Here is a 27,078-nt window from a genome sequence, read left to right as displayed (position 1 = left end):
TCTTCTCCTTTTTTGTGATTCATTAGGTAGCAGTCACAAAGAACTACCCATATTCTGGATTTTCCCCTATTTTTTTGAATCCCGAATTCGTCAGTTTTTTCCAAGCTTCTGCATGCTGGATTACCAGGTATAGTAAAAATTCTGTTTTCTGACGTGGTTGACAAATGGATATTCCGCTTACATAAATATTCTGATCAGACTATCCATCAGTTTTAGTAAATGAAAATATTACTGGCTATATTAAGCACTAAAATTGTACCATATGTGAATTAATCCCGAGGTTCCTAAAAGTAATTCTTAAGGTTTACTAAAACTATAGATTCTTAGGTACCAAAATAAACCTACTAAATTCAATAAGAGAGTAAAGCCCCAAGAAGCCACATTTTACCAAGCTTCCCAGGTGATCCTGCAGCGCAGCTAGGTCTTAGACAGACTGACCTGACCTTTACCATCACCAGAAGATGCCATGGTACCCCAGGGTCATTGTTATGAACAGGGGTTTTGTTCAGAGGTTGTAGAGAAGTCAGTCGCTTCTTCTGGTCAGTGGAATGTCATGTACACTCTACTGTGCCACTCAGAGGATGCCAGGAGCTCTGAAGGGAGGTGTGTCCGTGGTGGCAGGGTATCAGAGAAGCAGAGATACTGAGGTCTGTGTGGGTGAGTGTGCTGATTTCAAGGTAAAATTGACCGGCTCTCCTTCCCGTCTCTGCCCTCTACTCCTTCTGCTTCTCCTTTCCACTTTCCTGTATTCATTTCCTTGGGTTCTGAAGTTAACCTCGTTGTCACCATCACCATGTGTGGTCACCGAGTGGCCACTGCTTCCTCTGTTGTAATAACACTTTTCTACTTGAGCTTTCTGGGCAATGGACTGCCTTTATGAAGGCTTTCAGCCCTGGCATGGAAAATATCTCCACTCCTTGTTCCAAGCAAGCACTTGGATCTAATCTTTCTAATCTTAAAGGCATTTACCATTATGAAAATTATTTAGAGACTCTGAAAGAAACAGTGTTACCAAAAATGAGAGGACAGACCCTACCTGCGATTCCACCCCAACTAGCAAATATAATTTGACACATAGGTTTTTAATCATAGCAGATGAATCCGAATTCTACTTTGCTCACTATGTCTTATGCAAGTGTACAGTTTTAAATGTAGCTCCATAGACTTTATGCTTTTAAACACTTTATTTTTTTTTTAAAGATTTTATTTATTCATTGACAGAGAGCACAAGCACGGGGAGTGGCAGGCAGAGGGAGAGGGAGAAGCAGGCTCTCTACTGAACAGGGAGCCTGATGTGGGACTCGATCCCAGAACCCTGGAATCATCACCCCAGCCAAAGGCAGACAGTAATCTGACTGAGCCGCCCAAGTGCCCACTGTTAATCACATTATATTATTTGATTAGCAGGTTATATTTTTTTTCTTAGATACACAGGTTGCTTTACCTTAAAGTACTATAAATAACACTACCATAAACATCTTTTATTCATATAATTTTTCCATATTTTATATAACTTCCTTAAAATAAATTTCCAAAACTGAAATAGAATTCCAAAAATTTCATTTAATGGACATTTTTATGGCTACTGAAGTATATAACAGGTTCCTTTCCAAAGTATATAGCACAAGTCATTTTAACCTGACTTCTTGAGTTCTGCATTAGGCAAAGTCCAGATCATAATTCTTCCCAAATCTGGTTTACTTTCATTATTAGAGCACATAGTTTTCTGTTTCTTGTCTGAGGGGTACTTCTAGTATTGAGGTTTGCAGTGCTGAAATAGCGTACATATCCTAAAGATGTTAACTAAATAAACTACAGTTGGCAGGAGCGCCTGCTGTCTTTGACAGTGAATAATCTACTAGTACAATGTCTGGCACAGAGGAGGTGCTTAATACATTTTGAATGAAAAACAGCATGAACTCTGGAGTTGAAAAGGAACTGGGTTTTAATCCTGGTTCTGCCACTTACTCGTTAGGCCTACACATTTTATCTAATTCTCTGCAGCTAATGTGACCTGTTGAATGAGCAGAATAATAATATATCTGCCTCATGAGGTTTTAGGAATTAGACAATACAGGAAAAGGTGTAGCCTAGTCCCGGACACACAACAAAATAGACTAAAGATAAGTGCTCCCAGCATTGTTGAGACCATTGGCATAATGTCACCATTCAGATAGTCTCTGAGTGGGGGTAAAACTCTTCTTTGGGGCTTTTTTGTTTCTTTGTGTTTTGGTACAGTATATGAAACATTAAAATTGCAAACCATAAGATCCCTCAGAAGACTGTTCTGTGCACATTTAGAAATGAGTTTTCACTGCAGGCAAGAGCTTGAAATGGCGAGGAGGCCAAAGAAGGCAGATCCAGGGCAGCCCCGGTGGCGCAGCAGTTTGGCGCCGCCTGCAGTCTGGGGTGTGATCCTGGAGACCCGGGATCGAGTCCCACATGGGCTCCCTACATGGAGCCTGCTTCTCCCTCTGTCTGTGTCTCTGCCCCTCTCTCTCTGTGTCTATGAATAAATAAATAAAATCTTAAAAAAAAAAAAAAAAAAAAAGGCAGATCCAGAGTGGAGTGGATGAGAGGTTAATGTGGAGAAACCACCCATGGCTTGTTTTGATGGCCTGAGTTACTAGAATGGAACTTGGGGAAGTACTGGAGTCTCAGTTTTGAGAAATAGTCCCAAGGTCCAAGCTTATTAAAAATAATTATACAATTCAGTGTATTGGTGAAAAAAGTTTCAAACTAGGCCATATCAGATAGGCCATATCAGATAGGGTGAAAAGCAGTCTTTTTTTTTTTTTAGTAAAGAGAAAGCCAAACTCTGAAAAGAAAAACTAGAATAAAAGCTGTGAAACAAATCTTCATTTTTCCTAAAAATCTTATCTTTCTACTGAAGATAAGAACACTTACTGCCCATTGCATGCACAGTTGGAGAAACTGATTGTACCATATCTCCTATTGTGTTTATAAACCTTATTTGTTGTACCTCACCTTGATAATCTATTTTTCTTTCTCTTTTCTTCTTTCTTTCTTCCTTGAAAATGTCTCTGGATGTATTATTATTATTATCCTTTCTGAAACTTATTTTCTTCCTTTTCTCTCTTGTTATTTTAACCTGGTTTTGTAGCAGTTCTTTGTTTTGTATATTAGCTGTCTTCATCAAATGAAAAATTTGAAAGTCTCTTGTCCTCCTTCACAGGTTTTTGCCATAGACTGTGATTAGAACTTCTTTCTCACATTGCCTAAGATGATTATAAGCCCCCTAAACCACAATGCAGAAACAAACAAACAAACCCAAATCACTAAATCTTTTTTCAAAATACTTTTCAGGTAAAAGGAAGGTAGAAATGCTGCAGATCTTCATAAAATATAAATTATGTAGACTTCTTCAGTGATAAAGCACTTGATGAGTACAGAATAAAACAGTCATCAAAGACCTAGAAAAGCAAGAGTTTTATTAAGGGCAGAGTAGGAAGGAAGAATGTGATAATATAAGAAATTCTGACTCAGAGTCAGAAGTATGCGTCTTAGCACACTGACTTTTAGAGGCTCTTTAATCTTGGGAGAAGTCAGTGTATCTCCTGGTCTCTGTTTCCTTACCTATAAAATAAAGTGATTGAATCAGGAAAGAGATGGCAGGTAAGTTCCACTTTTAGTGCTTTAGTGGTAAGCCTGATAAATTGGTAGCGACTTTCCAGAGAATTTGTTGAGAGTATCAGGCTTGGTGGCAGGGAGTGGTGTGTGATGGATTAGTGGTGTCCACCACAGGGGCCGGGTGGGGGTGTGGTGGCATTCAGGTCCTGCACTTACCGTATCTGAACTAGGTGGCCTCACTTCCCTTCCACTGTGAACGTGCTGTGATCTCTTGTTTCTCCCTAATGTCGGACATTTGTCTAGATTGTTGAAAGTAGAGCTTTGGGTTTTATTTTTTTATAGCTATCTTTTTAAAAAATCCTCCTGTGTAGAAAAATGTCTTTCGAGGTTAGTTTCATGTTCAGAAATGAAGATGTTTTGACAGGGCTCTGGTGGAAGTTGGCTGATGGCGATATTTTGATACACTGAAACTAAGGAGAACACAATCCCGAAGGAGTTAGCGAACTACAAGTACTCTTGTCTTATTTTATCTTTGTTTCCCAGCAGGATGCCTAGAACGTAGTAGGTGCAAAATAAATGTCTGTTGACTTGAAAGTCTTGGTTTCCTTATAACTAGTTTCAGTCTCATGTCACAGAAGAAATTTGCGTATAGATAAAATTAAAAGTTAAGAATCGCAGAGATTTTGTGCTTTCCCTCATTTCTATACAGTACTTCATCACATTAATCAGTTCCATGGGAGAAATTTTCTATTTGAAAATGCCTCTCATCATCATTGTGAGTGAAATGTCAGAGATAATGATGGGAAAATGGTGTATCAGCTCTACCACTAGTGATATGCAATTTGCAAAATTGTGTTTGCTTTACAGCGCTTCCATAGGACGTTTATTTGTGTGGATGAAGCTATGAAATATGGATGTATGTTAGAGGTACATTAATTTACCCTAGCAGCATGCGTTTTACATACCATATGTTTATAGTTAATTAGCACAACAAACCCACATTTAAAAATAATAATAATCTCAATTAGGTTATGCAAAATCAAGCAATCAACTACCTTCCTGACACATACATTTTCGACTCCTTGGGTAACCATAAAGAAATTGTTCTTTCTTTCCCTCTCTTCCATCTGCTGTCTATTGTATTACATGGGATATTCCATTTACTAGAAATCTTTCTAAGGCCCTCTCTTCCAACATTTGAAGATCTTCGAAAGGTTCTCTTGGGAAGATTTTTTTTTTCCTATGACATCCATAAATGTTCAAAATATCTTTGTTGAATTTAATAAGGTGTCATATATTTATTAAATACATAGAGGAATGCATTAGGGAATAATTGGGAATTTAAATCATTTTTAAAGAAAACTACTTACATTAATATTTTAAGGTAGTTTTGAAGTAAAATCTGCTTTTGTATCTTAGCCTCTAATAGGTGACATATATTCATAGAATTTTAAAGTTGGAAAGAACCATTAGGGGTGTAACGTAGGCTAACTTCCCACCATAATAATCCTCTCCACTAAATTCATGACAAGCAGTCGTCCGGCCTCACTTGAATGCTTTCAGTGAGCCAAGTCCTGCAGCCTTACAAGGCAACTCAATTTATTTAATAGCTCTAATCGTTAGAAAATTTTCTCATATTGAGATAAAAATGCTCCCTATTAACTTCTAACCATTGGTCCTACTTCTGTTCTCCAAAGCAATAAAGGCTTAGTCTAATTTCGAATCCACTGACACCCCTTCAGTGATAAAATAGCTATCAGATCCTTCCAGTTTGTGCTTTTCTGAATAAATACCCACAAAATGTTAAACAACGAATCCTATTTATTCCCATTACTTTCAGTAGAAATGAACTGGTTTTATCAGTGAATGCAGGACTTCAAATGTGATCTAACCTTATGCTTTCCTTGTTAGGATGTTACACTTCTGTACAGGGCAGCTCTGGGCCAGCGCCAGCTTTCATATGGTACTCTAGACTGGATTCACCATGTTGACAGGAACCAGAGCCCCCAGGGTTTTGGTTTTGGTTTTAGGGTGGTTTTTCCACACTGTCCCTTGTCTAGCTGGGTCTCCTTGTCTAGCACTTACCATGTTTATAAAGTGCTGTCCCACACTGTCCTTTGTCTCCCTGGGTCTCTAGCACTTACACCCCCACCCGCCCCTGCTAAAGCTTGTTGATCAGTCTTCCTGAACTTGTTCGCCTATTAATGTGGTAGGGCATAAGGAGAACTTCAGAATTTCTTACTAAAGCCCTCTCTTTTCATTATCATTAAGTCCTTATATGTTTATGATTTGCTTATTAAATAGAGCTAGCGTGCAAGCCAGTTCTTCTGAAAAATTCTTAAGCGTATTCTTGTCTGGAATCTAAACAACTCATTATAACTTATTTGAACATTGGGCTCCTGCCTGTACCGACTTCATAAAAATCTCATGGTATTCTTGTGGATAATCTAGAACAGTGATTCTCAACATTCAGTGCACCAGGAGGGCTTGTGAAGAATACAGATTGTGGGGCCTGACTCCCAAGAACTTCTGTTTTGTTAGGTCCTTGACAGGGCGAGAGGCACTTTCCTAACAAGATCTCAGGGGTGATGCTGATGTTGCTGATCCAGACCCAACACGTGGAGAATTATTGATCTAAAGAAAGATGGACTTAGTGACCAAGTGGGTTCAGAGCAGGTTTCAAAGCAAAGTGAGAACATGTATGAGTAACCAGAGAGGTTGAAGAAGGAGATGAGAGTGAGAAGCTAATAATAGAAATTGAGCCTGTTAGCTTCAGCTTCCTTTCAAGATGATCAGCCAAGCCTGAAGGCTGAGGTTGGGGTCTTGAGGTGAGGTAGATGTTTGAAACAGTCACAACTCATCTGCATCTTTCTGCCGCTACCGTATGCCAGGCCCTGAACTCAGCATTTTACACATATTATCTCACATCACCTTCACAGCATCTCTGGGGCAGGGCTCACTAACCTCCTTTTCTGGGTGAGAATTACATAAATTTGCCTCACATCACAACAAGTGAGTGGCATAGCCACGCCCTGGTCCCCAACCTGTGCCCTGCCAGGATGTAGAGGTCAAATAGCGAATGGTAGGGGGTCAGAGTAAGGCTGTACCAAGACTCGTTGACCTGAGAACTGACATGTAGCGGATTTCACACACAGGGGTGAAAAGCCCCAGCCAAGCTGGCACACATCTCCAAGGGTAAAATTCTTAATTATGTAATAGGCCTTCTTGTGAAGTCTTTTGTATTGGTTAAAAGATTATAGTTTTCTTAATACCAGGCAATGTGAATTTATCATAACCAGGTTATCTTTTATAGAAAAGTTTACCTTTTCTATAACCAGTTTACCTTTTATAGAAAAGTTTACCTTTTCTATAACCAGTTTACCTTTTATAGAAAAGTTTACCTTTTCTATAATGAAATTTCACCTCCACAGAGGCTGTTCTGAGTCTGTTGATGAATAAGCAAACTCTTGCTTTTAAGAATTTCTTCTTAAATACTTTGGTTTAACTCTGTCTTAGCATCAGCTTGTTCTTTATTGGTTAAGAAATCTTCATCGACATTGACTCATTTGAATAAATTTTCTTTTTCAATTTTTTTAAACTTTCTAGGTAGATTATGATAATCATGCACTTTATAAACATGGGAAGACAGGTCGAAAACAGTCTCCTGTGCGTATTTTCACCAATATTCCGCCCAACAAAATAATCCTTCCTAGTGAAGAAGGGTACAGGTAAGATCCTAGTGAGGCCTTGAAATACATGAGTCACTGAAAATAAAGTTCCATTATCTAATATCAAAATGCTGTTAATACTGGCTCATATAGCTCTTCTGTTACTTTTAAATTTGGTCTGTAATTTTATATTGAATTTGGATTACACTCAATCTTTGTAATAATTGTCTACTCTGTGAGTCTTCCTGAGAATATGCAGCTGATTTATGTTTCTTTCCTCCCTAGATTTTGCCCTTTGTGTCAACGATACATCTCCCTAGAGAATCAACATTGTGAGCACTGTAATTCTTGCACCTCCAAGGTATAGGTTTCTATAGAATGCATTTTTATTAAAACCTATTCAGTTTATTTTAGCTTACTAGTTTCATTACATTTGCTTACTTTTATTTTGATGATATAATTTGTATTACCATATTATCATTTACTAATTATACTTCAATACAATATTTTATTTCTAATTATAAAGTACAACAGGCTTTAAAAAATAGGTACCTCCATAATCATTAACAGTTGTTTGAATTCACTTTTTTTAAAAAAAGATTTTCTTTATTTGATCAAGAGAGAACACATGGGGGGGTTGGGAGGCAAAGGTAGATTGAGAAGGGAGCCTGACACCATGGACATGGGATCATGACCTGAGCTGAAGGCAGACGCTAGACCAACTGAGCTACCCAGGCACCCCTGAATTCACTTTTATGTGAGGCATCTATGACTGCTAAAGTAGGAGTATTTCAGACAAGGCACGAGAGGAATGCTAAACTTTGTTGAGGGTAAAATTAAGATGCTTCAAATACGGTACTGAACTATAAGATGCTCTCCCTTTTCTGATGAAATAATAACAGCATATACTATGTACTTTTTATGTGCCAGGATCTTTCCTACCATACATGGATTAACTCAGTCACTCTGCACAAAGCCCGAGTAGATAAGTATTTCCCAGTTTTTATAGATCAGGAAGGACTACGGGAACATACCTCCTATTTATTGTTTTAAGGAGGTGGGATGGCCCTTAAGGGGACCTGTTTATTTTAACTAAATCCAGTCAGAAAGAACATGTGAGGTTTAGTTTGGCTCATACTCACAAATAATTCTCCAAAGGAAACGCTGTATTTTTATAACTATCATAAAGTATATTTTACATAACCTCACAATTTTATGACTGGTTATACTTGTTTTTAACTGTGGTAGTGCATCTGATTACATGTAATTTCAATCAGTTTAGAAACTCTCTGTGTTCTTTATTTAAAAAAAAAATATATGCCCAGGTCTTATAAATCTCAAAATGAGGAAAACAAAGCTTCTTTATTTAGAGGTGCACACACAAATGGTAAAAATAAACAAAAGCAAGGAAGTGTCCATCACAGAAACCAGGCTAAGTGTTACTTGGTGGGGAAGGAGGAATGCTGGATTTTGAAGGAGCATGTGGGAGAGTGATGGGGGAACAGTATTCCTTAACCTGTTGGGATTCATCAGCGTGTGCTATATAATAGTCATGAAACTGGACATGTAAGTGTCTTATATACTTTTCTAGGTAGTTTCATTTCACAGGTTTAACATTACCCAAACAGTAGCCTATAATCTCTGTCTTTTAAAATTATCTGAAGTTCTCAAATATGAATTTCACGAAGGATTATGCTGCATAGACACGTAAAAGTTATGAATCATTAATTCTCTTGAAATTTTCATCAAGTCCTTCTTTGTGTAGATTGGGTTGCTTGAACTGGAGTGGACTTTCAAGATCATGTAGATAAATCCCCTAGTTTTCCAGTTAAGAAAATTGGGGCCCATCAAGGAGACGTTTGAGTTGAGTGGAGAAATGCATAGATTAAAATCAAAGTATTTAATTGTGAAGCCCAGGAAAGTGAGAAATACGGAATGAATAATTTACACAGATTTTAATAAGACATTTTAATTTTTAATTGTGGAACTTGATTTTTAATGATGGATTAAACATAATTTAAAAATTATTTTTGTAGGATGGCAGGAAATGGAACCATTGTTTTTTCTGCAAAAAGTGTGTAAAACCTTGTAAGTATTTAAACTTAGTGTTTGAGAGCCTATGAAAACATTTCAGAGTTTTTCTTCACCTAAATAGGATTTTTATTTAATTGTATTTATAAGAGGAAAAAAATTAATATAGAGACTGGCATTGATTTACTTGCTTTCTAATTTTTGCAGTTACCAAAGTGCATACTCTCTCCTTCATAGGGAGACAGGACTTTGTAACCTGTTTCAGTGTGGCATTTGGTTTGGCTTATTTTAATAGGGCTTTGTGTCACTCAGCCAGCCCCCATTGTGTCAGTGGCTCTCAGCTTATGACTCATTGAAGAAGGGCTGCATTTGTTGCCACATATCAGAAAGAAGTTAGCTGGGTTATGTGGGATTCCGACCTCTTAACGTTTAGCCAAATTATAACCAGCAATGCCAACTGGTCACATTATCTGAACTAAACACTATTCATGCTTCCCTGTCATAAGGGATGATCAAATGAAAAATTATATTAAATGAACTTCTTCTAAGACTTAATTTTTATTTTGTAGCCTGGATCCACTGTAGCATTTGTGGTCACTGTGCGCTTCCAGATCATTCTTGCGGGGGCCCTAAAGATGGCTGCTTTATTTGTGGTGAATTAGACCATAAACGTAGTACTTGTCCTAAAATTACTACATCTAAGAAAGTGAACAGGTGAGTTGACTTCTTTTATTGCCTAGAAAAAAATTTTCCTTCTGTGATTTGTATAAAGCAGTCTATAAAAGTATGCATTAAGGATTCAGAAGTGCTGAATTATTTGCTGTCTTACTGTTATTTATTTTTTGCATAGATGGGGGGAGTGAATAAAAGAGCTTAACATTTTTACAGGTAAGACATGAAAATCACCAAAGTATAAGGTAGAAACTGATTAACTTTATATGTCCTGTGGGTCATGTGAAATTATAATTTGTGGGGAGAGAGCCCAAGCTTTATTGATGGACATGATATTTAAGTCAGGATAGATCGGGTGCAGACACATGACAGCAGGTGAGGCTAGAGAAGGCATTTCAGATGGAATGTAGTGTGTAATCCCACGGTGAACACATTGGAAAATGAAGATATCTCTAAATTATATCAGACTTCAAAAAAAATCATTTACTATTTAAATATGAAAATTTTAATTTTTACCACTTTTTTTCTATGATTATTTTTACTTCTTTCGACCAATATTTGGTTTTGGTTATCACTCAGAGCAAAGTTATACCGATGACAACAGCATATTTAGAAAAACCATTGCTATTTCAACTGGGCTCATTTGAATGATTACACTTAGAAAAAAACCTAAAAGGGATGATAGTTATTGAGTCTTCTTGTTTTATTGTTATGAAAAGCACACATTAACATTATGTGATAATTGGGCAGCCCGGGTGGCTCAGTGGTTTGGCGCAGCCTTTGGCCCAGGCCGTGATCCTGGGAACCTGGGATCCAGTCCCACATCGGGCTCCCTGCATGGAGCCTGCTTCTCCCTCTGCCTCTGTCTCTACCTCTGCCTCTGTCCCTACCTCTCTCCCTCTCTCTTTCTCTCTCTCTGTCTCTCATGAATAAATAAATAAGTCTTTTAAAAAAAAAACTTGTGAGAATTGAGGTCAGCATAACATTTTTGAGCTATCTTACGACTTGTGATAAAAAAAAATTCTTAGTATTAGAAATATTTAATGTTATTTATGATTGTTTAGAATTCTTTTCCCTTTGTTAATTTTTTTTTAGTCAGTGGCAATTAGTTTTTGCCAGTAAGGCCCAGCTATTTAAATTCTGCCTACTGTTTTATTTTTCCATCACTTTTCATCAAATTTACTTTAAACAATTATTTCCAGTAAGTAATCCAGGGTAGAAATGAAAGTTTCTAAATTAAGTAGTATATAAAAGATTTTTTCTTAGAAACCTTTAGGAATAAAGGACCACCTAATAAGCTAGTGGCATGGGATTGTTGCCCCACGCACGAGGTAATTGTGGTCGCAAACAGAGTTAGTAATATGCTCAGACTTTCAGTGTGTGATCTTATGATATGTGGAAACTTAATTTGTGTTTTGCTAATGTCTTATAGGCTCCTTGTTGGCTCCTCTGTAGCTTGGGCTAGTTTGCTGAGTAGTATCCTATTGTTTTCATTGAAGGAAATCATTTAGTATCTTTCAGTACTAGATTTTATCAAGTTTAATTCAGGGAGCAAATCCATTAGGATGTGGTATACCTGATAAGTCTTAAATAGCATTACTTTTTTTCTCTCAGAAGAGACTCCTAAACTCCTGCAAACAGTTATCTTCAGGGATGGCTTTCAAAAAATTTTCCTAATGAAATTGGCAAGGCAAATTTTTTTCTTTACAATGATAAAAAATAATTTAAATCACCTTTTTTTAGCATATATGGCATAAAAGATCTCATAGCTGTCATATTAATTTGTTTTTCTTGAGTTTAATTTGCCTTTGCTCATGAAGTGGAATGGTGCTGGCTCCCTCTTGTGGTTAATCATTTTTATCATTACGTAAATACCTATAATTTAGAGGACAAACACTAGGTCAATTCAATTTTAAGGCAAAACAAAATAATGAATTGATTTATACTCAAGCAGTGCAGTTTATACTCAGTTGAAAGACTTTATATCTGGAAAGTTTGTTTATTCATATTACAAATGAATATTTTCTTCTGCTTTTGTTTACTATGTCCTCTAGTGGGGTCTGCTGGTTCATGTTTAGTTCTTCTTATAAGTAGATAAGCCGAAGAAAATTTGTTTGAATTTTCTTTACAGGCACACACAGCTTCATTGTGCCATCAAGAGATTATACTTAATAAATTTGCTAAATCATCCCTTGTCAGGACATTAGCCTACTTAAAATAATGGCTGGAGGGAAAGGAGATTTATATAACATACAAAAGAGTATAAAGATAGCTGTGGTATTTGTTTTATTTTTGAACTGATAGGTTACCCACTGTATAATCCAAAATCTAAATAAGAAAAAATGGAGTTGTCAAACAAAATTCTGAAGAAGAGTCATGTGGAGCTACTAATAATAGCTAATGTTTGTTTAGTGATTACTCTATGCTTAGCACTTCACATATCTGAATAATTTAGGAGAGTATATAGAATCAAGGTAGTTAAGAACACAGGTTCTAGCATCAAGCTGGTTCTGCTGGTTCCTCACAGAGGATTTCGTAGCCTCAGTTTCTCCCCCCCCAAAAAAAAAATTGGGGGAGGGAAATGATAAGTGACATCTACCTTGTCTCAGTCTCCCAGATCCTTGGAGTCAAAGACTATGCCTCTCATTTTTGTATTTCCAGCCCTTACTATATATGTTGTGTGAACAAAAAGCGAGGCCTGCGTTTGCTCCACTGAGGGATCATATACTATACGTGAAGGTCCTTTGCCGGATTTTGGTCTTGGGAAGATGAAGAATAAGCTTCTCTCTAGGACTTGGGGTCTAGGAGAAGTGAGTCTAATGACAGATACTGCTGGGTACCCTTGGGGATCTTCCAGGTTTGCCCGTGGTGGCAGCCCCAGCCCTTTCCTTGGTTCGTGATATGATAAATGGCATGATTCTGCTAGCTTGGAGAAAATGAATGAATCTTTCTCAGCTATAGATTGTCTGGAACCTAGTTCAGAGAGCACCAGAAGCTTAAGAATCTGTTTTGTTCTGGTGTAGTGTTCTTAGAGCGTGAGTTCCAAGTCGATCATTGTGAAGCTCGTCACTCAAGAAGGCAAAGACCACAACATGTGGACATCCTGTGTGGCACTTGTCTGGACTTTTAGACCCATCGAGGAAAGGAAAATTAGCTGTAGAGCTTACAAGATGGGCCTCTGTAAGTGCTGCCCATTTTTCCATTGTGCCATTTCATTTCTCTGCCTCTGCTAACTGGCACATGTATTGGTCCTTTTCCTGAAAAATGTAATTTTTCAAAAGGATTTGAAGATTGAAATGCTGAGTTGAGCAGTACAGAAGTACCAATACCAAAATAGCAGCAAAACACCCTCATACCTCATTGGCCTTACTGTTTTTAAATTTCAAATAATATATGTCCCAAATATTATTTGAACACACAATCGATATAAAAGTTATTGACAAAATATTTTGTGTTCTTTCTTCAATATCCGGTGTGCATTTTATGTGTAGAGCACATATTCTTACCACATTCCAAGTGCTTGGTGGCCACATGCTGACCAGAGGCTACCATATGGTTAAGCACAGTGGATGGCTTTTCCTGGCTTGACGCTCTACCTCTGGTGGGTTTGTCCCAAATAAATCTGTAGTAACCGTCTTTCAGAGAAATTTCTGTACTTAAGCATTTTGCTTAGTCAGGCCTCTGATTGTCTCCTTGTTATTATGGTGAGGATTCTGAGGATTTATGCTTATGATACAGTAAATTCTTCTCCTTCTGTTTTCTTATTTGGTCAGCTGGTTAATTAAATTCCAACATAATTACATAATTCACTATGCTTATTCTACAAAATAATTTAGCACCTTGTTTTTCAGAGCTGTCAGAAAGCAGAAGCAAAGAAAAAGTAATAAGATGAAAATGGGGATCACTAAAGGACAATCCATGAATCATACATCTGTTACAAGGAAGAAGAACAGGAGAGAAAGAGCCCATCAATATCTTTGCTCTTAAATGTCCATTGACTCGAGAATAAGAAAGATTTATTGTCCAACCTTTGATGCCATTTTCTGAAAGGGCCACATTGGACTTAAATTCTGTTGCTTTCAAAGGTATGCACCTTTCTAAGCCAGATAATAGGCAGGTAGTATTTGCTGGTTTATGGACACCTCAGCAGTCTCTCTGGGGACATGGGGAGGTGTTCCATCCTGAGCTGGTTGACCAGATCTTTCTGTGTGCCTTTTTTCTCACTTTAAATCTCTCCCAATCACATGATTTGGGCCTCTTTTGAACAACGGGCATGCAGCATTCTTTTGCAGAAAGTGTCAGAAGAAAAATGAAAGTGAGAATGTGAAGTCTGGTTTATGTTAAACACAAGAATGTTAAATTAGATACAGAAATGTTCTAAGTATCAAAATATTGTATGATGACTTCAACCCCTCTTGCAAAGAAAAGTACAATGAACAATTAGTTTTAGACAAAATCTGAAGATGATGGAAAGAATTTCCAAAAAGTAGTCTTAAGATACAAAGATTATAATTATGGTTTTATTATTAAATACTTGTCAAGTCCTTTTTACAGTGTCCTTTGATGGTGTAGAAGCACTTAAATGTTGTAGAATGAATGAGATGTCTAGAATTAGGACTCGCTCCGTCAACTCCATGTCTTTTAACTGAGGCAGTAAATTTATTTCTTTGTAAAAGTAGTAGCAGAAGGCAGGATAGTTTGGAGACTAAAACCTCTCGTCCCTATTCTGATGAACCCTTCCTGACTGTATGTCCTTGGCCAGGTCATTCACTCACAGCCCATTTCTTTGTTATTATGTAATTATCTTATTACAGGCTTGTTTTTATGGTTATGTTAAATGAGGCACATGTGCCTGGCTCTCATTTCCGTGAGTGAGAAATGTTAACAAGGGCAGATGGATGGGTATGGAGCCCTAATGGTAATCATATGGTTGTCCAGTATCACTGTAGTGAAGGGGCTGGGTTTGAACTCTGAGAACACACAGGCCCTCTCCCCTTTCTCTGCTGGGTATCTGACGTGATCTCCTTAGGATTGCATACTTTTGGTTGCTTTCATTTGCATAATGACTTTTCTCTTACTCCCAAACAGCTGCTTTAGAGCGGGTTTGGAAGCATGCTTGCTTGGGCTTAGCTACAGTCCTGTGAGTGAAGGTGCAAGAACTGCACCCCATCTGGCAATGAAATTCCATCTGGTCTTTAAGTTAGGACTGTTTGATGCCTGGTGTGGAAGGCATTAAGCGTGGCCCTGATCAGTGGATGGGGCTGTATATCCAGCGATATCAAAAGATGAGCTAAGCCCCCTGGACTAAACAAGAATCAGAAAACACTTCCCTTGGGACGCCGGGGGGGGGGGGGGGGGGGGGGGGGGGGGGGGGGGGGGGCGTGCGCTCAGCAGTTGAGTGGCTGGCTTTGACCCAGGGTGTGATCCTGGAATCCCTGGATCGAGTCTCATATCGGGCTCCCTGTAGGGAGCCTGCTTCTCCCTCTGCCCGTGTCTGCCTCTCTCTGTGTCTTTCATGAATAAATAAAACCTTTAAATAAAAAAAAAAGCACTTCCCTTACCCCCTTTTGCACGTGGGCTGCTATGGTGATCAGAACGGTAGATTTAGAGGTGACTGGGTGAGATAGGAACCTTTTGCAGAATCATTGTGAGTGTTCCCCTCCCTGATTCGATTTCAGCTCAGGTCATGATGTCAAGGATGTGAGATTGAGCTCCTCCTCCCCCACCCAGCGTGTCAGGCTCTGCTCTCAGCAAGGAATCTGCTTGAGATTCTCTCTCTCTCTCTCTCTTCTACCCCCCCCAATAAATAAATCTTTAAAAAATTTTGGTGATTTTGCTTTTGCATTCAATTAATACTAATTTTAAGAACTAACTGCTTCTTTCTTTTCTCAGGTAGTAAAGAATAGGATGTAAAAATGTCTCTGGGATGTAAAGTGTGATGGGAGATGAGTTTATTTGTTCTAATTAGAAATATGCATTTCTGAATATTAAGATACCTACCTATTCAAAACAGCAATTGAGGAAAGTCCCTAAATTAGACACCTAAAATTTTCTAAGCTTTTTACAAGGATGTTTTTCTTAAATTATTACAGCTAAATTTCGTTAAAATTCTTGCTTATAGTACAAAATTCAGGGATGCCTGGGTGGCGCAGCGGTTTGGCGCCTGCCTTTGGCCCAGGGCGCTATCCTGGAGACCCGGGATCGAATCCCACGTCGGGCTCCCGGTGCATGGAGCCTGCTTCTCCCTCTGCCTGTGTCTCTGCCTCTCTCTCTCTCTCTCTCTCTCTCTCTCTCTGTGACTATCATAAATAAATAAAAAAAATTTAAAAAAAATTAAAAAAAACAAAAAAAAACAAAATTCAAGGAAATCCAGAGTCACTTTGTAGGCCCTGAGTGATCATATTTCAAGTTTTTTCTTATATTTAGTTTGATAGACTAATTCACTTCTGATTTATTTCTCCAATATGCCCACTGTTTTCACCTCTTCCTCTTCTTTATGTTTCCAGGAGTATTTCCTTCCATCTGGCCACCTGTTAAAGTCTTATGGAGCCTTCAGGCCCTGGCCGGAGTCCCACTGTCTTCTGGGAAGTCCAGGCTGTGTCCCCGCTACCATCCCATACCTTCCTCTCTGGAGGTGTTCTGCAACCACATTTCAGGCACTTTTCGTGTATTGTTCTGTGATTAGGCTTACAGATTGTGTTTCCCCAAAAGATTTCAGTTTCTTAATGTCCATACCCATTTTATACCATCTTATATCTCTCATGCATTATGTAGGTGCTCAAAAGAATTTGATGAAAGCATGGAATCTTCTAGAAGTCTTCATATGGTAGGTGTATTCATGTGCTAGGGCTGCCATAACAAACTATCAGAGACTGGCAGCTTAAATCACAATAATTTATCTTCTCACAGTTCTGGAGGCCGGAAGCCCAAGATTGAGGTGTTGGCAAATTTGGATCTGCTGCCTCTCCTTAGCCTCCCGTGGTGTTTCCTTTGTGCGTATGATTCCCCGCTATCTCTCTGTGTCCAGGTTTCCCTCTTTAAGGATACTAATCAGATTGGGTTAAGGTCCACTCACATGGCCTCATTTTACCTTAATTTCCTTTTTTAAGTCCCATCTCCAAATACAGTCCCATTCTGAAGTACTGGAGGCTGGGCTTCAACATCTGGATTTAGAGGGTACCATTCAGTTCTTAACAGGTGTGCCTAAGACACGGAGAGGTCTTAGTCTTTCCTCTTTGTTTCATTTATTTATTTTAATCGTTATTTATTTTTGTAAAGTGGGCTCCACGCCTGGGGTTGAACTTAACGACCCCGAGATCAAGACCAGATTGCTGAGATCAAGAGCTGGATGTTCAACTGACTGAACCACCCAGGCTCCCCTCGGTCTTTCCTCTTTCCTAGAAGGACTGAAAAAAGGACAACAGGCTGAAACAATATTGGAGGGTACTTAGAGTCAGTAGGAAGACGGTCTTGCTACTGAGGGTTTAGGTGTGTGTTAATGATTGGGATGTACTAGGTGAGCAAGACTGAGAACCTTTAAACTTCGAATAATTCAGCTTTCTTTTTTTTTTAATAATTCAGCTTTCGAGGTAATTTTAAGAAAAACACGTAGGTTGATGTCTGACCCCCTCAAAGTCATCTACAAAATACTAGGACATCTAGGAGAAGTCTAATTTTTAAATAAAATCACAGCCCACAAAGGGTCCTGGTGTGATGCTGCCTCCCTCAAGATGTCCCCATTGTTGTCTCTCCTGGAATAGTATGTTTCTTGCCAGTGAAATAAAAACGTGCATGTTTGTATGTCTTTCATTCCCATTCCTACTTTCTTTTTTTTTCCCCTACTTCTTTTAAGGTACTTAAACTATGCCCTGTATTAGATCGACTTTTTCGTACTTACTTCCCCTGTCCAGATAAGCTCGTTGGTAGCAGTGGCCTGTGGACACCGTGATGTGTGTTCACTAGCTCCTGGAGCTGTGCTTTGCACACTAATGTCAGAGACAACAGCTGCTGCACGTGTGACTTCACTAATTCTCCCCACGACGACCCCAGGAAGTGGGTGGCTGACTAACACCCTGGCTCACCCACCAAGTGGTAGCTGCTCATAAATCAGGACTGAGTGAGTGGAGATGCCATGTAATATACTGTGTGAGGTCTCAAAACCCTAACTGGGCGACCTGAGTAAGAAGCTAAGATGCTTAGAGCTGCCGAGGTAAGGAGAGCTTGCACAAAATGCAAAGGAAAATCCAATTTCACCTATTTGATGCGATTTTAATTGGAGCATGAGGACAGGGGTTAAATTAGTCAAGGGTCAGCTAAGAAGGTCATTGCAATCAAGTGAAGATGAGATCTCAACAGTTTGATTTCAGGTGAGTTAGTATAAATGTTAACTCATCAAGACTGAGGGGGGGAAAACACCCAAAGTGAGCAAGCAGATCTCGGACCTCTGAGAGGTGAGTATTATCATGTTAGCTGGACAGGCACAAGATTCTCACACTATTTGGTTACTTAATACCACTGCAGATTAGAGGCCTAACATCTGGTCTCTAAGAGACTAGGCCTGAGTAGATGGGCCAGTTTCTTCACCTGTGAATGTAGGGGTGAGGAGTAGGAGAAATCAGAGAAATCAGACAATATTTTATGTGCTTAATGAGGACAGAAAGACAAAGGGCTCAGCTGTTGACTTTACAATTAATGCACGAGCCAGGTAAATCAAAACGAAAAGCCTCTCCAGTCCTACCTCCCAGAGATAAGCACTGCCACAACTTCTGTGTATGTTCTTCAAAAATAAATTTTTGCATAAAAAGCTATATAAACACACTCTAAAATATCCCCCACAAAAAATGGAATGGGGACTACCTACCATTTTGTAATCCTCTTTTTCATAAACATCTGAACATCAGTTTATATTTACAATAGTATTATTCTTCAGTATGGGCATAATGTACTTTTTTTAAATCAGCCTCTTATGGTTGGACATCTAAGTTGTTTGCATTTTTTCACTCTTGTAAACAACTTGTAAAAGTGCTAACCACACTGATGACTTTCCTTTGTTTCCTTAGGAGAGCTTTCATACCTGTGAATACTGGTTCTGTAGCTCTTATTACAACTATTCTTCAGATTGGAATCACATGAGTTGGTCTCTGAATTTCTTTCGCAGAGACAGACAAAACACCCCGGATTTAGACTCACTCTGGCAGGATGGACCATCTCCCAAATACCTTTATACTTAAAACTACCCTTTGGGAAAAAAAACAAAGAACAAAACAAAACAAAAACCTATCCTTTGGCTAGTTGTGATTGAGTGTCCCGTTGAACAGTGTTGACTGGCTGTGTCGGCAGGATCTTTCCCACCCTCTCCAACGTGTGCCTGTCGTGGGGTTTGGGAGAGAGATGACTGACATCCTCTCCAGCTCTTGGGGAGGACTTTTTTTTTTAAGTTTTTTTTTTTTTTAATTACTTATTTACGATAGTCACACACACACACACACACACACAGGCAGAGACACAGGCAGAGGGAGAAGCAGGCTCCATGCCCCGGGAGCCCGACGTGGGATTCGATCCCGGGTCTCCAGGATCGCGCCCTGAGCCAAAGGCAGGTGCTAAACCACTGAGCCACCCAGGGATCCCTGGGGAGGACTTTTTATGGGGCATTGTTCCATACCCCGTACCTGTGGCTGATTGCAGGTTAGGCTCATGATAGGGCTCGGTCTAATCAGGCAAAGCTCAGGACTTTGGTCTTGTGATTGGTGAAGAGGCCTTTGTTCTCTCTCTGAACGCAGAAGCGTGTAGGTCCAGTTGCTGTTGGCAGCTTTCCTCCGACCCGTGGGGAGCCAGCTCCATGATGATGTACACCCGAGCTTGGTCCTCCATGTCTCCTGAGTTCCTGGATCTAGCCTGCCCTGAGGTTGGCTCTGCTTCAGGACGCGGACATGAACCAATACATTCTAGTTATTACTTCTGCCACTTTGAGTTGTTTTGTTTTGTTTTGTTTGGACATTTAATAAATGCAACCGTAGTAGGATGAGAGATTCTAACACCGATCTACGTCAATCTCTTTCCAGCCAATCAATTTTTTACTTTGTATGTTTCACCTATGTCATGACTTAGACCCCTCAAGATGACAGCCTCTCACATGGCCTGGAGGAGTCACAGCCCACATAGCTCCGGCTTCCACTCCTGAATGCAGCGATCGCCACGTGCGCGGGCCCTGCCTTCCCCCCTTCACACCTGACCTCGCGGGGTCCTGTGGGTCCTCACGGTGCACTCGGCCCCGACACCGGCCTCGCTCCCGCCGCCCTGCCCGCCTGCCCTGTGCCCTCGACACGTGGCCGCGTCTACCCGCATCTCCGCCTTGGCCAAGCCCAACTGGAAGCCTTTCAGGGCGCGGCCCCCGCCCGGGCCTCGGGCCTCCTGTAGGTCCTTTGTCCCGGGCCTCCACCCGGGGTGAGCCCACAGCCCTCGCACTACGGGCTGCTACCACCTGTCAATCGCCGGGCCTTACTGGGACAATCTAGCTATTTGCCCGCTCAGGGGTTTTGGAGCTGGGGGGCCCCGCCGCGCGCCCCCGCCTCCGCCCCCCCGCGCGCTCCCGCTCCCCTCCGCGTGCCCCCCGCCTCCGCCCCGTGCGCGCCCCCGTCCGCGTGTCCTCGCTCCCGCCTCCGCCCCGTGCGCGCCCCCGTCTGCGTGTCCTCGCCCCCGACTCCCGCCCCCTCCGCGCGCTCCCGCCCCCGCCCCGTGCGCGACCCCGACTCCCGGCCCCCGTGTCCCCGCCCCCCGCGCGCTCCCGACTCCCGCCCCCCTCCGCGCGCCCCCGTCCGCGTGTCCTCTCCGACTCCCGGCCCTCCGCGCGCTCCCGCCCCCGCCCCGTGCGTGCCCCCGACTCCCGGCCCCGTGGCCCCGCCCCCTCCGCGCGTCCCCGCCCCCACCTCCCTCCGCGCGTCCCCGCCCCCTTCCGCGCGCCCCCGCCTCCCGCCCTCGCGCGCCCCCGCCCCCACCCCCCCTCCGCGCGCCCCCGCCCCCTTCCGCGCGCCTCCGCCTCCCGCCCTCGCGCGCCCCCGCCCCGCGCGCCGCCGGGTCCTCTCGCGAGGAAGTCCGTGCCCGGAAGTGCCGGCAGCGCGCGGCGGGGCGGCGGGCGGCGCGGGGGCTCGGGCGCGCGGCGGGTGGAGGAGCGGGGAGGCGGGGTAAGGTCGTCGGGGCGGCGCGGGCCGCGGAGAGGGTCCCCGGTACCGCCTCGGCGGCGTCCGACCGGGGAGTCCCCGCAGGGCCGCCCCCATGTTGCGTTTCCCGACCTGCTTCCCGTCCTTCCGGGTGGTGGGAGAGAAGCAGCTGCCGCAGGAGATCATTTTCCTGGTCTGGTCGCCCAAGCGCGATCTCATCGCTTTGGCCAACACGGCCGGCGAGGTGAGTGAGCCCGAGCCCGAGCCCGAGCCCGAGCCCGAGCCCGAGCCCGCCACGGCGAGCGCGTGCCGCCGGGCCCAGCCTCAGTTTCCCCGCGTGCGCACTCGCTGGGCCGCGGCCGCCCCGCCCCCTCCGTGCCTTAGGAGAGCGCGTCGGGAGCGGCCGCGGGAGGCCCCCCGGATGGGCCCATTTCCCGTATTTCGAGGCGAGGGCGGCGGTCCTCACGGCGGAGTCGCTCGCCGGCGCCCGCATCCCCGAGTCTGAGTCTCGTTTAGTCATTTATTTGTTAAATGGGCTTTTGGGAAGCCCGTAACGTGTGGCTCGTCCACTGGGCATGCTCGGGCCTCAGACGGCGCATCCCACGGCACGTTCGAAGATCTAGACTCTCTTGGCCAAGTTTTCACTCTTATTTATATATTTTTTAAAGATTTTATGTATTCACGAGGGAGGCAGAGCGAGACGCAGAGACGCAGGCACAGGGAGAAGCAGGCCCCGTGCAGGGAGCCCGAGGCGGGACTCGATCCCGGGACCCGGGGTCACGCCCTGGGCCGAAGGCAGAGGCGCAGCCGCTGAGCCCCCCGGGCGCCCCTTGTCCAAGCTTCGTCCTGCGGATCGCGGGGGATCGCGGGGCATCGCGGGGCCGACTCCTACCAAAACACCTTGAAAGCACGGGAATGATGCAGGCCTGGGCCCACGGGGCGCACCTGAGTGTTGTCCCCTGGCGTTTCTAGTTCCCAGTCACCTTCGGCTTCCTCACGGGTCACCTGTGCATCCACCTTTGTCCTGCGGGTCCCGTCACCTGGCAGCCATTTTGTAAGGAAACCTTCAGCCCTGCATGTCTCCTCCTTCCCCGGCAGGTTTCCCCGATACTCGCCTGGCCAGGTAGGAGTTGTGCAGGCTAGCTGGGACCCCAGGGGTCAGCGATGCGTAGCAGCCTGCAGAGCCGCGGGCATGGCCGCTGCTACCTTCCCACCAGGCGTTGCTGCCTCCTTCCCCGAGGCCCCCCGTGTCCCCTTCTGGTCGCTGTCCTCTGCCACCGTGCCCTGGAACTCTTCTGCTCCGGAGAGGGGTGCAGACAGTACAGCCGCAGCAGTAGCAGTAGGACAGGACGGAAGGAGAGGAGGGGATCGGTGGGACTAGATGTGTAGATGTCATAGCGGGCCTTTGTGTCCCTTTCCTCAGTGAAGGAGGAGGAGCAGCGTCTAGGAGTGAGGGCGGAGAAAATACTGGTAGTTGGAGAAGTGTGGGGTATGAAAAGCTCATGAGGCAAGTGGACTAGGGGAACTTAGTAAGGTTGCTGGTCAGGGGACGCCTGGGGGGCTCAGCGGTTGAGCATCTCCCTTCAGTTAAGATCGTGAGTGACCCCAGGGTCTCGGGATCGAATCCTGCATGGGGCCCCCTGCAGGGAGCCTGCTTCTCCCTCTGCCTGTGTCTCTGCCCCTCTCTCTGTGTGTGTCTCTCATGAATAAATAAATAAAATCTTCAAAACAACCAAAAAAAAAACCAGATTGCTGGTCAGTATTAAGAGCCACAGGAGGTTAGTGGTCTTGTAGTTTGACGGAATCTAGTGAGCATGGTTGTGTCTCTGCTGTTCTGTTCGACTCCGTGGGTGTAGGCATGGTTGGGTCTCACCAGGGTGTGGTTTTGCAAGTGTGACATAGTGACAGAGATGCAAGGGAGCTAAAGTTACATGTAAGAGGAGCGATGGTAATGGTGGTCCTTGGATCCTAACACAATTAAGTATGGAAGGGGGGGGCGTTGTGAGCGAGGGATGACGAGTAGGTGCAATCGTGTGTTATATGGCTTGGTGAGGTTGAAGAATTGAAGTTGAGTGTTAGTAGGGATGAGCTAGAAGGGTAGAGGCAGTGATGGAAAGTGGGAGGTTTGAAACTTTATGGCAGCACTTGTAACTGTAAGGACAAGGTCAAGGGCATGACCCTGGGAGTGACAGGTGAGTAGAAGACATGATCACGGGAAGAAAGGTGGTTGGGAACTGGAAAGCCAGGACACCGTAGCTCTTGAAATCACCAAGAATGGTGATGAATGGTGTTGGAAAGCATGACACGAGTCCCGATGTTCCAGGCAGGAGGGAAATGGCCAAGGGGGCTTTAGATGATTAAGAGGGGTAGTGGGTGGTCTTGTGTGATTGCATATGATTCAGAGTTGGAGGATTTTAGAGAAGAAAAGTCATCCAGAGATGTCATCGGACATCAAGGAGAAAGCCTACTTCATCTCCTGGCCCAGTAGAGTGGGGAGCATGGGATAGGGAACAGCTCTCACCTGAGAATCCTGCTGGAAAGCAGTGTCTCTGGGTGACAAGCACTTTTTGGAGAAGAGAAGGAAGATAATGGGGATCTTGGTGCTACCTGACCATGAGGCAGCGCTGTATCCAGAAGACACAGAAGAAGGGTTTCAGAAGTAAGGGATGGCAGAGATGGGCTTAGACAAGAGCGCAGAGTCTAGGGAATGAAGGATTCCTTGGGAGTCCTGGCTTCCCTGTGGGGCCCAGTGTGCCTGGAGTGAAGGAGGCTGCGAGCTGAGGCCCGGAGAGGTGCCGCTGTGGGAGTGGCGTCCTGAGAAGGTGTGGGAGGGTCTTCAGGGCCACGTGCAGTTCTGAGGCTTTGTCTTCCATATTTTCATTGGTTGTGTAGAGCGTGGAGTAGGGACAGCCTTATTTTTAAATCACAAGGCACTGTGGGGCACATCTTGACCCTCCACGGTGGGGGTTTTCCATGTGGAAGTGGAAATTTAGAATGGCTGAGTCACTTGTCCCAAGATCTACCGCCAGTAAGTAACAGCTGAAATTCGATCCCAAGGTGTCTGATTCCAAGTTTGGTGTTACTTGGGTGTTACTTGGCTATTACAGCACCTTTCTAGTGCTACTTACCTTCCTTATTTTTTTTGTCACCATCTTTTTGGACAACTGTATTTCTTTCTAAAAGATAAGTCTCCTGTTGACATAGGAAAGTGTGTAGAGTACAGGGTTAAATTAGGTCTTGTTTCACCCATCTCCTTGAATGATACCTTCAGTTCATTCAGACCCTGTTGTCTTCTAATTTCTTCTGATAGCTAAATATGCTTGAGATTAGTTTTGAAGATTTTTATAGTGGGGATCTAAGTTTATTTCATTTTTGGAAATGGATTTTTAAATTTTTGCCACACTATGTGTTTTGTCTTAGGTTTTACTTCATCGACTTGCAAGTTTTCATCGAGTTTGGAGTTTTCCACCAAATGAAAATACAGGAAAGGAAGTGACCTGTCTCGCTTGGAGGCCAGATGGCAAACGTAATGATAGGATTTTCTAAAAAATACTATATTATTGTTTTTATTATTACATTTATTCACAAAAAGTATTTTGTAGAGAAAGCTTATTTCCAGAAAGAATTTATTGTTCTTATTATATTCTTATTGTATACTAAATATCAGTTTGGGAACTTTCTTTTTGGAAGGTTTAAAGTGTTTTCATTGAGTTGAGATTAATTTTATTATGTTATTTCTTGGCCGAGATCGCTCTACAGTGAAATTGGACTTCTTGGCAAAGATGATGCTAGAATGAAATCTGATAGAATATACAAGATACTTAGGCTTTGCTTCTTTGCACTGTCTTGTCCTGCACTGATGGCTCAAGTCCTATCTGCTATTTACTAGTCTGTTCACTGTGGTCTTTTCTCCCAGAAATGTATGTTAGCGCTAAACTTGTAGCTCATACTCTCTCAGCACAAATGCATGCTTCACCTGAAGGACTGTCAGCTCTGACCCCATTCTTCCTGTTTTCCTCATGCCCTTTATTTTGTAGCTTCTTATGGCTTTGACGACTGAACTCTTATCGTCCCACTTGTTATTTTTACAATGAGAGTCTTTATTTGAGCTCTGGTACACATACAGTCAATACAATAAAATGCTGTAAATTATACAGCTTAAAATTAATCTGTTATCATTGGTGCTTTTACACAAAAAAAGCTGAATTGTTTTTGTAAAATGGTATGTACTCCTCATTGCTTAATTTTTTTCCTAGTAAACATAAATGAGTTTGTAAAAACGCCCTGAAAGCCTCAACTGTCTGTCTGTACTCAATTTGTTCAGCTCTCGTTTTATCTTTTATAAAAAAAAAAAAAAGATATGTGTAAAATTAGAGAGCTTTTTAAGTAACATCATGAGATCTTGCACTCTTCATCCAAAAATACCAGAATCTCAAAAAAAAAAAAAAATCATGAAAGTCCATGAGTATTGAAATGTATATGAGTAGATGAATTTTTTATCATTAAAAAAATATGCTGGGGATCCCTGGGTGGCTCAGTGGTTTAGCGCCTGCCTTCAGCCTGGGGCATGATCCTGGAGTCCCGGGATCAAGTCCCACGTCAGGCTCCCTGCATGGAGCCTGCTTCTCCTTCTGCCTGTGTCTCTACTTCTCTCTCTGTGTCTCTCGTGAATGAATAAATAAAATCTTAAAAAAAAATACTTTGTGTTTTTGGGCAGTGAAATAAGGTTTTTTAGGTAATGAGTATTCAAGACTGCTTTAAATTGTTTTGAAGAAGAGGAGATGTGAGTTGCCTCACATCTCACAAAATTGTGTGTCTTGATACACAGTGAAATGCATAGCCCTCTACTTAGAAATTCTTAAATTTGATGTATTAGGAAGATATTAATAATGTATGTATCTGGAGAAACTATTAGATAATTCAGCCACAGTGAAAGGAAGAAGACTGATCAGCATTTGATGGCCTCATTTCCCATTAAGGGTTAGGAACAAAAGGGAATACTGAACCTTCTAAGAACCAAGTAGATAGAATTGCTTCTTACCTTGTAGACATGTTTGCAAGACCAGCATATCTTGGTGATAGGATATTACTGTTTGTTGAGACCTGTTCTGTATCTTCTGCTTGGAAGCAGGGCTCTAGTCCAGAGGCTCTGATGTGTCAGATGTGAAGTGCAGTACATGAGAAAGTAGCAGGTCGCTCATGAGATTATGAGCCTTTGGAAATAAGCTTAGATAACAGCATAACTACATGTAAATATATCTTCCCATTTTTAAAAATAATATTTAAAGGAAGGATTTTTAGGTTAAATAATTTCTATGATTATGATGCATTTAAAATAGTAAAACTGGGCAAGAAATGAAATAGCCATCTCCTTTTCTCAAATGAATTAGTCCTGATTGTTTCTTCTTGTTTCAGTTTTGGCCTTTGCTCTTGCTGACACCAAGAAAATCGTTCTGTGTGATGTAGAAAAACCTGAAAGCCTGCACTCCTTCTCTGTGGAGGCCCCAGTTTCCTGTATGCATTGGATGGAAGTGACTGCAGAAAGCAGGTAGAGGAGTGGAAAGAGAGCTCCCAGTAGCCACAGTGGGATAGTCATACAGTTTCCGTGTTTTACAACAGACGCTGGGGAGTATCTGAGTGTTGAGCATGGGCATGTTGCATTTAACTTCGCGTTTTCAGATTATTGAGATGAAATTTTGTAATGCTTTGTTAGATTTTTTTTTCCTTCTGAAAAAAAATCTGTTTTCTTTATTGGAGCAATGATGCCTGAAGGGCTAAGATGTTTCTTTGCTTTTTAAATATCTAGTGGTTAATGTCACTGATTTGTACTTAGTTTCTTATTTATTTATTTATTTATTTATTTATTTACTTAAACTTAAGGGAGTTAGTGCAATATTGGTTTCTGGAGTAGAATTCACTGATCCATCGCTTAAATATAACACCCAATGTTCATCACAAGT

General features: G+C 42.3%; 2 protein-coding genes across 20 annotated transcripts in view; both read left to right on the top strand.

Annotated features, from left to right (window-relative positions):
- The window catches only part of ZCCHC4 (zinc finger CCHC-type containing 4), a 50,887-nt gene extending 31,071 nt beyond the window's left edge, over positions 1 to 19,816 (top strand). For 5 of the 18 annotated variants that reach the window (XM_072737966.1, XM_025996707.2, XM_072737972.1 and 2 more), the window contains 7 exons: positions 27 to 127; positions 4,459 to 4,518; positions 7,198 to 7,319; positions 7,545 to 7,620; positions 9,296 to 9,347; positions 9,860 to 10,004; positions 13,814 to 14,506. In XM_072737966.1, the coding sequence (XP_072594067.1) occupies positions 27 to 127; positions 4,459 to 4,518; positions 7,198 to 7,319; positions 7,545 to 7,620; positions 9,296 to 9,347; positions 9,860 to 10,004; positions 13,814 to 13,949 (692 nt within the window). In that variant the 3' untranslated portion in view covers positions 13,950 to 14,506. Of the gene's footprint in view, positions 1 to 26; positions 128 to 4,458; positions 4,519 to 7,197; positions 7,320 to 7,544; positions 7,621 to 9,295; positions 9,348 to 9,859; positions 10,005 to 10,140; positions 10,179 to 12,623; positions 12,773 to 12,985; positions 13,143 to 13,813; positions 14,507 to 15,640; positions 15,787 to 16,468; positions 17,772 to 19,741 lie in introns of those variants that run through there. The other 13 variants (XR_011997225.1, XR_011997219.1, XR_011997220.1 and 10 more) reach the window with 13 other exon arrangements.
- A 1,296-nt stretch (positions 19,817 to 21,112) lies between these two features.
- Positions 21,113 to 27,078, top strand: part of ANAPC4 (anaphase promoting complex subunit 4) — a 36,519-nt gene continuing 30,553 nt past the window's right edge. For both annotated transcript variants that reach the window (XR_011997218.1, XM_025997374.2), the window contains exons 1-3: positions 21,113 to 21,362; positions 24,539 to 24,644; positions 26,534 to 26,666. Coding sequence is in view for 1 of the 2 variants with exons in the window: in XM_025997374.2 (XP_025853159.1) it covers positions 21,234 to 21,362; positions 24,539 to 24,644; positions 26,534 to 26,666 (368 nt within the window). In the remaining variant the exon portion in view is untranslated. The remainder of the gene's footprint in view (positions 21,363 to 24,538; positions 24,645 to 26,533; positions 26,667 to 27,078) is intronic.

The sequence above is a fragment of the Vulpes vulpes genome, chromosome 14 (assembly GCF_048418805.1).
Source record: "Vulpes vulpes isolate BD-2025 chromosome 14, VulVul3, whole genome shotgun sequence".
Classification (NCBI taxonomy): domain Eukaryota; kingdom Metazoa; phylum Chordata; class Mammalia; order Carnivora; family Canidae; genus Vulpes; species Vulpes vulpes.
Note: the sequence above shows the minus strand (reverse complement) of the source record. Positions and strands in the feature narration are given on the sequence as shown.